Source organism: Gymnogyps californianus, chromosome 1, assembly GCF_018139145.2.
Source record: "Gymnogyps californianus isolate 813 chromosome 1, ASM1813914v2, whole genome shotgun sequence".
Classification (NCBI taxonomy): domain Eukaryota; kingdom Metazoa; phylum Chordata; class Aves; order Accipitriformes; family Cathartidae; genus Gymnogyps; species Gymnogyps californianus.
The window spans coordinates 131,796,716-131,807,973 of NC_059471.1; the positions used below are offsets into that span (position 1 = coordinate 131,796,716).

At 41.3% G+C, this 11,258-nt stretch overlaps 1 protein-coding gene across 3 annotated transcripts in view; it reads right to left on the reverse strand.

Moving 5' to 3' along the window:
* MAN1A2 (mannosidase alpha class 1A member 2) overlaps positions 1–11,012 on the reverse strand; it is a 148,862-nt gene extending 137,850 nt beyond the window's left edge. For all 3 annotated transcript variants that reach the window (XM_050893951.1, XM_050893958.1, XM_050893964.1), the window contains exon 1: positions 10,639–11,012. In XM_050893951.1, the coding sequence (XP_050749908.1) occupies positions 10,639–10,946 (308 nt within the window). In that variant the 5' untranslated portion in view covers positions 10,947–11,012. The remainder of the gene's footprint in view (positions 1–10,638) is intronic.
* Positions 11,013–11,258: the final 246 nt, after the last annotated feature.

Sequence of the window (11,258 nt, forward strand, 5' to 3'; positions counted from 1 at the left end):
CCTTAAGTTTCTTCTGCAAGTGTTCCTGCAGGTTACATTACCACTTGAAACATCACATATTTCATTGAGCATAATGATTCAGGCATCTTGCCAAATTGACACGAATATGTCAAGCCTCATTTTTCTTTGTAATAGCAGTAGACTGGATGATCTAGTCCCACTGTAGTGTGACAGCCAGATGCTATTCTGAGAAAATTATGCCTAAAGAGGGGAGAGGGGGTATCAAGCAAACGACTATGCATAACTGCAATAGCGTATCCATCTGAATAAAATTACTGCTCAAGTGACTTATAGAAACCAAAATAAACATATCAAAAGACTACAGATGGATAAAACCCAAGGCAAACCAAGGACCTGGGGTTCACATGTAGTGTTAGTAACACAATCCCAGAAATTCTGTTGTTTCATAAACACACACAAGAACAAAGTCACCATTGGGCATTTGACCGAGTCAATAAACTGTTCCCATCGCCTTCTCTGGCCAGCAAGCAGCTATCAAATGCTGCATTGCCAACACAGGACTGGGTAAAAGCCAGCTAGAAGATTCCAGGTTCTCCTCCATCACTGGTTTTTTGTTGTTGTTTTTCACATCAAGTAATACCAAGAATGCTGGGGTGATGGTGGGGGGGTGGTGTTTGTTTGGGTTTGGATAGGGTTTTTTGGTGGGTTTTGGTGTTGTTTTTATAAAAGGGCTTCTTTTGGTTACCAATACAACTTTGAATGATTCCCAATCGTTCTCTTCACCAATATCACTACAAGAAAAAGCTGAACCAAGTTCATAACAGAAGTTATTATAAAAACTTGCAGTAGAATATCAGTCACCTCATTAGCCATTGTTTTTAAAGTTTCACACGCAAGTATTGAAATGACAGCAGTGACAATTGATTATCCACTTCACTGAGCAGTTCATAGATATCACATATACAGATGGTGTATATGTGGTATCCTTCCATACGTATCAGTCCCTCAATATGAGAAAGTTCCCAGGCATGATATAAAACTAAAAAAAAATTTCTCAGTTATCAGGATGACAGTTATTGCAGTGCAGTTAAGTACCCTTCCATCATCTGGGATGTGAATTAGTAATTCATTTCACATAGAAATAGGCATAACATTCATACTCTATGAACTTTTCACTGCACTGATCTGGACCAACTTAACAAGTATAACAGTCAGTAGATCCAACTTGACTGTTTTTAAGTACCTAAATCAGTATTTTTAACAGTTCAGAGTAACAACAACCATTTAAAATAATGTGGAAGATAGTGATAAAACTGAAGTTAAAAATTTATTTCTTAGCACTATTTCTCATTTGTTTTGATTTTTCCTATTTACTGAAAAATGGCTGTTTCACAGACCCATTAGTATTTTAATTGCCATGGATTCCACTGTCTCTAGAAGGTGGAATTATTCACAAAGGTAGAAATTTGAATTCCTTGAATTCCCTTTATAACATCAGAACTCCATGATGCAGAAGAGCCCACTTACCCCTCTGCAGTATTTTCTTCTCCAGAACACTGTGCATTCCAATTCAGAATTCAATACATGCATTACTTAATAATTTGGAGAACACTTTCCACTCAAATAGAAGCCAACAACAGCAGAACAGATGCCTTTAGGAAACTAAGGATGTGTGATTATAGCACTGGGAAAACAGACACATGCTTGCATCATCTGCAATTATTAAGTTTAGAATTAAAGTCTTCAGTGTTTCCAAGATAAACCTGATTAACAAGAGATTTAAAAGGTCACTAGAAACATGGTTCTTAGTCAAACTAGTTCACACTATCATTTTTTCAGGACTTAATTTTATCTTTCTTTGGGGGAAAAAAAGGGGGGGGGGAAGGGGAGAATATTGTATCTTACCCAGGAAAATAACTCCCCTTTTCGCTAGGAAGGATCTTTCCCACCACTTTTGCCATCTCAAACAAGCCCAAAGAGTGGCGGTTGTTTTTTTCAAGTTGTTTTTAAAGCATAGAGCAAATGTTATTTCATAAAAGTAATGAAAACAAGCAGGAATTTTGTGGTCCAGAAAGTCAGCTCTCAATTATGATTTTTTAAATATACTACAGAAAGGATGCAAGTATTCTGGAGCAAAAGCAGATCCCCTAACTTGCATAGGGAAAACAGTAAATAGCATTCAAAATGCAATACATTTGTAAAGATAGCAACATACCCAGAAAAATCTGCTGAGGAAACAGCACATGCTGTAAGCTGTTCTTACTAACCAACAAACCTAAACCATGAGTACAACCCAGTGTATTCAGCACCAGTTTACTTATCTGGCAGGATATTCAGAGCAGGAACACAGCAGATGTGATCTTCCCCTTCCCACTGAAGGATTTAAGGGATACGCAGCTCCCACAGACGAGATGTTTTTCTTACCCTTTGTGAGCACATTCAACTTGATCCAATAAAAAGTAAAACGGATTAGTTTGATTTACCACTGACGGTCACATGCTCATAAGTGGTCTGACTGTACACTTCAGCAGTTAAAACACGTCAGCAGGTCCCAGAGAAAAATTATAACAAATTACTGAGAGGGAGAAACTACTTATGCAGCTTGCCTGTGCAAACTTCAGATGCCTTCTTGGCCTACAAACAGTGCTAAACCTCAGCTGAGATGAATGTCGCCTTGCAAAAGTCTTCCAAGTTGCTACCAGCACACATTAAATGTGAAAATTGACATTTCTGCACGCTGGTGTTAATAGACACAAAGTAATCTCATTTAAGAGTTCTTAAATCTTTATACAGCAAAATACTTTCATCATATGCACTCCCTTAAAGCTGTAATTTTGCTCATGCCATACTGATCAGATTACATAATGTTAAGCCAAATGCAAACCTCAAACTTGCTCTCTCAAATAGAATCACAGAAAATAGCTACCTGTCCATTGTAAGCCTCAATGGCAGCACTATGGCAAGGAGTTGGGGAAGCATCTACAAAATCCTCTGGTGGCGTAAGAGGTGATTAACAAGTAAGAAAGCACGTAAAATGTTAACAAAACTAATGCTGAATACCATATGCAAGGTAATCCAGTTCATGGATTTGCATCATAAGAATATTTAAAAAAAAAATGAAGGCAGCAAGACAGAATCATAAATATGATTCAACGTTTGGGCAAATAAATCCTATGAGGAGCAGAACTAATGTAGCCCCATATTTCATACATCAATGGCCTTTAGCTTTCTGTCCCCATGTTTCCTACCACCTCGGTAACACACTCCATTGTTACTGGCATCCCATAAAACCCAGCTCTTTCCTGCCACAGCATTAATCTCCAACAACCCTTCTCCAGCAATCAGTGAAGAACACAGCACACATGCTGTGGCTAGTTCAGAGTTACACTTGTCATACTCGGTCTGCTGCTAGTCAATCTGCACAAATGACTCTTGGGCTCATAGCTGTGATTCTTCCTTCAGCACTGTCCCTAATTAAGGTCCTTCTCTTTCCCCTAGCACTGAGATATGCACAAGATACAGAAACATACTTATTTGGTCACCCTTTGCTGCTGATAAATGTTACTGGGGAGAAGGAGGGAATAGACAACAGAACAGGGTCAGCGAGCACTACAGGTGAACATATGGCACAGCCTCGTAAACTTTGTTTGCTTAGGAGACAAGGCTAAAGATACCTTTAAAAAGCAGTCTCTAGCTTAGAAAAGAAGGTTAATAAATAACCTACAACATATCTTCTCAATTTTTTTTTTTTTTTTTTTTTTTAGTTTTAGAAACACCAGTGTACCTGGTTGGGTACTCAAAAAACAAGACTAGAAGTTACCAGCGAAAATTATCTCCCTTATTTTTTGAGACCTTCAAATACTAAATAATACAAATAATACAGAGCCTCCAGATCTTTGAGTGAATGGATGAAGCTGCATAATTTGCTCTGTACAGGACACTAGATTGGACAACAACATAAAGACAAAAGGAATCAAAAGCCTACAAATTTTATGAGCAAACTTATATTACAAGAACTTAGCAGTTCTCAAAGCTCTTCCCAATATTTCCCCCCCCCAGTGAATAAGTGTATTCGCTCTCAATACAATAAGATAATAAAGTAAAATCTATTTGTTGAAGACAAATAGCAAAAGTCATATTGATCAAATAAGAGGTAAATAACTACATTGTAAACACAGGTACTTTGGAAAAGTTACAATCATACAGGACATTTAGAGCCCTCAGACTTTTTATTTCAAGGTTTGGGGTGGCAGGGGAAAGGTACTTATTTTTCCCCTTTCTTGGCCTTACTACCTTGTTGGCCTGTTGAACACTCCTCTCCCCACAAACAGTTAACTTGCAACAGAACTCTGAATTTTAATAATTCAGTAACTAGATTATCACTTTATTAAGACAGATGATAGCACTCACTTGAGCCTGCAACTGAAAATGAAGGAAAAAGAGCAAATCCCACAAGCTATATCCAAACACATGCCCTCAAGTTCCCACTTTGTTAGCCTGAATAACTACTGTGAGAAACAGCTGCCTACCCATCAGACCAGACTTGTCTCAACATTGAGAGCTGCAATTAATGAAAGTGCAGGATGGTGGAATAAAAGCGCTGACCATGTTTTGGACTTTATGGGCTTCTTAGGGAAGGACATAAGAAGAAAAGAAAGGCGTTACAAAATTTTTCCTCTTTGCCCATATTCAGTCTCAGTTCAATTGTTATGTACACACACAACACAATGTCACCAAACTTGTAATTAGTTTTACATACATTTGTTGTAAGGAAGCAAAACCCCATAACTCAGAACTAGCTGAGTAGGATCAAGATGTTTGTATTTACTACAGGAAATTGAGAGGATCAGAAGATGGGAGAACTCTTATAGTGCGATATGCCCACAACTAGCCATGCTTACTATTGCCTACACTGCTACCATCATCACGCAACCCACATTTATGCTAGAGTTATTTTGAGATTTTAATCTACAAAACTCCGAATGAACCAAAGTGCTACTGCCTCCCACCCACTAGCTGGCTTAAATCCAGCCAGTAGACTTTCTGCAGTCTTCCCACACCTGATTGTTTTCCAGCATGTAGACAAGGTGTAGATCACACAGAAAACCAACAAGCTAAAACTTTTTTTCTTTTAAGCTGGAAAGAAAAAGAACTGGAGAACACCAGCTCTCAACTCCTCTCTTTCATAATACAGGAAATATTTTGACCAACTGGAGTACAGCAAGATAACTTGAAGAAAGCAGCACTCTACATATGATGTAGGCTGTTCAGCAGATGGGGGGGGGGGAGGAGGGAGGACATCTAGACAGATGGTCTAGAATTTGCATTTTGTAATTTGAAGATGAAAGCATTTCTCAGCCTACAACATATGTGCTAATTTCAGCAGAACCTTAGAAATAATACAAGAGGGTACCTCTCCCACAGTCCAGTACAACTTCAGAGGAAATTCAAATTGAATTTAAGGGTATAATGTGGGGACTCCAGAAGGAATCAAGAGAAATCAAACTCCCATAAATCTTCAAGTACCAGTATCATTTCTCAAGCCTCTTCTCAAAATGGAGTCCAGAACAGAGAATGACATGTGGCTACTAAAAACTCCAACGGAGAAAAGTCTCCGGATAAAGATGGGCAGTGCTCTTGCAATAGCTTCAACAGCTGAAGACTGACACCAAACAGTTACAATTTCTTTGCCCTAGACATACGAGACGTTTCTGAACCCTGACTTGGAACGTACTACTCCTGCCCTCTTCAGCTCCATAGGTGTCACCTTGAGGACCTGCATCTCCTGCGTGTTGCACCCTAAAAACCCCTTGCTTCTAGATCAAGCACCTCAGCTTAAACTCAGTGCCCACATTTCAGAGAGACTGTGGAGTCTACTCTGAAGATAGGCTCAATTTCATGCAACAAAAAAATCGGACAGAGTAGGAGTTGCAGCCCAGGCACTACAGTGGCTCCTGATTTTTCAGGGGAAAAACCAGGTTCTCTGAATCACAACAGCAAATATTCTTAATTACACTAATGAGCTGTGCCTCAAATAAAGGTGGGAAAGGAAGAGCAAAGAGTTTTATGCACTTTTATACTTGATGGCATGGCAGAGGATGACAGGAGACACTGATGCTACTGAGTAATAGAGGTTAAATTATCTCCTCTGCCCACTTCTACTATGCCTAATTAAGTCATATAGACCAGAGAAGATAAAGGTATTCAAAAGAAGCATAATAAGACTTTCATGTTTCTTTAAAAAAAAAATTTGCAGGATTTAAAAGAAGAAATTAAGACTGAAAGCTCCTCAGAATCATTTTTGTTACTTTCACCTCCTAAGAGTAGAGACAGCAGCTGCTACTGCCGTAGAGACAACCATATATTGAGCAACAGAAGAAAGAGCACTTTTAGACTATTGCCATACAGCTGCTGACCCACAACTGGTCATATCAGACTGCTGTGCTTATATCTTTGCATAACACAGAAGTCAATATTCCTTAGCTTCACAGAAACAAAGTCCAAGGCATGATTTACACTGATCTATACCTACTCACACACAGAGGCCAAGGCAGTTGAGATGGTGAGTTGTATTAGAGCACCTGCTATCAATCTGACAGCACAAGGGTTGGTGGTTTTTTTTAAGCACAGGCAGGAATTATGACTTGAAGTAATACACAGGAATTTAGCAGCTGCAGATACAGCTCTGCAAATTCTGAAGGACTGAATTGTTGGCACAACAGTAGTCCAAGTGCTGTTACAAAGTGGCATTGCAGCTTTGAGCTCATAAAATTACATTATTCATTGCCTCTAAGATTAATGTACTTTTACCACAGAGATGATCGTAACTTTTGTCAAGTAATATAAAGAGCAGCTGCTTGACACATCATTAAAGAAGCAAGTCTGCTCAATTTTCATATTACAGATAATCTTATTTTAAAAAAATCTGGTAAATCAAGGAGATTACAAGGTGTCTGCATTCTCACTCATTTACATTAGATGCCAAGAAACCATAAGAATGTTTTGTTTTGGTTCTGAAGCTATCTTTCAGACATGGTACTGAACAATAAAATACCTAACATAGCTGGAAAGTAACTGGGTAGTGAGAAACACCTTAAGTTTTTTGTGTGGCAGGGGAGATGCAGAGGTTTGGGAGAAGTGACAGTTATCTAAAACCATGTAACAAATTTTGAGCGACACACAAGTTTGTTTGGCAAGATGTGTCTTCAAAACCATGCTGTTCTCGTTCCAGAATCTCTGCAATATCCTATTTGAAATGGAGAGAAATTCATCTTTGGGAAACAAAATCAATTTTTAAAAAGCATGTGTACGCACATTTCTCCACAAGTCCTGGACTAGTCTTTTCCACTCTCCCTCCTCCCAGAGGCAAAATTTTGTGGTACACCTTTCCAACAGCAGTAACCCATTCCCCATGCGTTATCCTGCAAGTGCACATGAAGAGCTTACCCATGAAATGAACAGCTAAAAGTGAGTATTAACTTGCACTACAGCCCATCCATTTCCCAAAATATAAATTGCAGTTTTATTCCAGATTTTAACTATCTTCTTACAAGAAAGTTGCTTTTCTTTGGATGATAGGCAAGGACACTGTAATTCTTGAACAAATACTTAAGATCATCAGGAAGGGAGTGGAGTTTCCCCCCCTTTTTCTGCCTGGAAGGGGAGAAGGGAAGAGGGACAGGAGCAGTAAAAAAAACAGGTTAATGGAAGATGTAAAGTTAATGTCACCAAGGGGTAACCACTGTAACAATAATAATAAAAACACTCGAGAATGTCAAGGGGGCCCAGGGGAAGAGGTGGGAAAGCAACATGAGGAGGAATACAGAGAAGGTCTAGTGAGAACCATTGTTTGTACACCCAACACTAAAGCACGGCTGCATGACAATCCTCTACCTACATCAATGCTATATTTTGCTAGAAGATAGAAACAGGAATATCCTCCAATAGCCTACAAAGCTCAAAATTTAAGGGGTATGGGAAAATGAGCATTAAAATATTATAGCCTATATACCAAGGGAGAAGCATAATAATGATATGTGGTTTTAATCATTTGGCAGAGGTCAATACCAGCATTCACAGAAGAAACACTTCCCTTAAGTCACTAAACCAACACACCCGTCGTTTCATGATCAAGTGTATACTTCATATGAATGACCTTTGATCCGATTTCTTCTCAAGTCCCACAATTCTTGGAAATACAGCTTGTCCATCCACCATCACACTTCACGCCTTAGACCGCATCCTCCTTTGTATTACCGGTAGATTAATTCCTCTTGATCTTTTCTACCGTAACTCCTCATTGCCATCCAAAAAACAACACTTATAGAGTAGCTGACACTTGACTTTGCTCCTTGATAGTAAGCTGAACAAAGTTTTCCATCCCAAACTGAGATAACAAGTAATCTAGAATTCAGTACTGAAGACCCTATACTTTCTCAAAATACCGTCTGTCAATCCAAGAGCAGGAACTCAGCAATGAAAATGGCAACAAGTGTTCTCCTTTGTAGAAAACAGTCACCACATGAGCTCCAAGCTAGCAAATAGCCTGTTGATAAGACTATGTGGTAATAAGCCAAAAAAGTTGCTCCAAAAGTAAAGCACATAACCTTGCTTCACAATGCATGTTGTGGCATTCACGCAAGTGTCTTACAAACAGGTTAAGCAGGCAGGCTTTTTTAGTAGTTAAGACACACTTGGAGTAATCCAATGGTTTACAGGGCTAAAACAGGAATAATATCTATTCTTGCTCAAATAACAACTCAAAAGACGACCATAAAAACCTGTACATGACAGGAACTATTGGGGGGGGGGGGGGGGGGGGGGGGGGGGGGGGGGGGGGGCGGCAGGGGGAAGTATACACATTCATAGCTTACAGAGGAATCATAGGAGAGTTAACTGGTGACAGGATAACCACTTGGTTTAAGAACAGATCCCAAACAAGCAAAACACATTTAGCTCCAACAGTTACAAGTTACTGTTTATCTACACATGACAGACAAAAATAGTACACACTTCATTACTAAAGCTGTAGCCTCACTAATTACACTTAAAGAGGAAACCTGAAAAGGACCCACATAAGTAGGTTAATCAAGAGCATCACTCCAGAACTATCAGCAACAAACTCCTTTTGCTACAGCCCATCTACTGGGCAACACAAGGTACAAGTCACAGCTGGAGTTGTGAAAATTTCTGAACTCTTCTTTTTGTTTCATCTGTCTTCTATTTTAGAACTTGATTTTGACTGCCTGTACCACAGTGACCGGGGAAGCTCAGAAATAAGATCACAAAAAAAAAAAGATAGTGAAAGATGCGAACTTCAAAGGCATATTAGAGAGTGCCTAAACCTATGTTTTGTGCAACATTTAACCACACCAGCAATTAACATCATAGACAAAAGAAGTCCTTGTTAAATATTAACCATGCGTGCCCTTTCAGTTAGGGAGAAAGAGCTCATGATAAGTGCCCCAAGACATCCAACAGCAAAGATGCCTTAAGGGAAAATACCATAGTATTCAGGTAGTCTTTCTAACACATAACAGATGCATAAAGAGAGGCAATTATACCCTCACCTTTTAATCTAGCACAAATAACCTTTAAATAATTCCTATAAAATATATCCTATTGACATGATAAACTGTTCTCAAAGGAACACTATCAGCATAAGTAACCTCTCTTTAAATTTCACTGTACTACTAATTTGAGTATGGAAGAGCATATATTTTATCATCCATCATCATCATCACATTTTACACCTCTTTGACAGTGAAGAGAGATCAGTCAGCTTCACTATGATCCAGGCACTAGGGTAGGATTTAAGCAACTGAAGTATGTTAGAAGCAAACATACTGTATAACCCCCATTTAAGTTTTTTAATCTCGGTTTTGAAGCCTTAACTTTGCATGACCCAGTCTTGAACATTTAGAGGCTTGCACTGCACAAAGCTTTAGGTGGCCCCAAAAAGCTATCATCAACAGCATAATATTTACCCTTGTTACTCTTAACTACTATTTTACCTCCAATTTCTTTACACTGGCAAACACAATTAAGGAAACTTAGCCACCAGCACCTCCAGTTGTCTGGAATAACATTATAACAAGTGATTTTTAAGGGCCAGAAAAGGTGTTTGTGCCATCTTAACTACTTCTGTATCCTGCACGTCATAGGCTGACAGCCTCTGGGTCACAGCATCGAAGTCTTTGTCAGCTCAAAGTTCTTGCTACACTATTGAGCAACAAGCAGCTGTTTTGAGTAAGCACATAAAAGCTATAGAAAAGATGCAGCAGTTTTTCAGTCACTTACACTGTCTCCACAAATGCCATAACTTAACCCCCTTCCTTCCACAACTGACCCAAGGAATTGGCTAGGGTAAGAAAATAAATCAGTCACTGGAGGAGAGCTCATATTTATCCTCGCAGCCCTCGCTATCCAGAAGGCTAACTTCACACTGGAAAAGAAAACATGGAGCCACAGCTACATATGACAGCTGGAGGACACAAGGCTAGCGCTCCGAAGTTGATACGCATTGGGAAGACACGAGGATGTCGGAGAGAGGAGCGACAGCAGTATAGGAAGGACCTATTTTAACGGATCTCCCTTCCACCCAGTCCTGCTCCCACAGGGACCCGCTCGCCGCCAGAGCGGCAGCGCCGCTCCCTTACCGGCGAGGAAGGCACCTACCTGTGCCGGTGCTCGTCGTGCCCTTGCCCGTGGATGAGGAAGCCGCCGAGGTTCTTGCCCCCTTTGCTGGTGTCCACGTGAGGAATGAGCACATCCTCCAAGCCCAGGTCAAACCGCTTGTGCTTCGAGGAGTCGGGGAGGAAGAAGAACGCCCCGAAGCACAGGGTGATGAAGGCACTAAGAATAAGGAGCAGGATAAATTTTTCGGAGAGTCTCAAGGTAGCCCTGTGGTGCGGGAAGGCGGAGGCCCCCAGGTTCAGGGGGGGCAGCCTCCGCCCGGAGAGCGGCAGCAGGGCGGGAGTGGTCATCCTTCTGCTAGCGACCACCCCGCGGGGCACGGTTCATCCCCTCAGCCCCTGCGGAGGGCGGCCCGGGCCCGGCTCGGCTCGGCCGCCTCCCGGCCCGGCGCGGGGGCTGGGGGCGGCTTCACCATCCTCCCCGCGGGTGCCGGGCCGCGTCCCCCCTCGCCCGCCGAACCACCGCGCGGGGGAGGGAGGGGAGGGGGGGGCCGGGCCGCCCCAACGGCCCCCGCCCCCCGGGGGCTCGGCCGCCCCGCTACCTGCGCGCCCCCCTCCCTCGCCCCGGGGCCAGCAGGGCCCGAGCGGGCGGCTCCGGTCAGC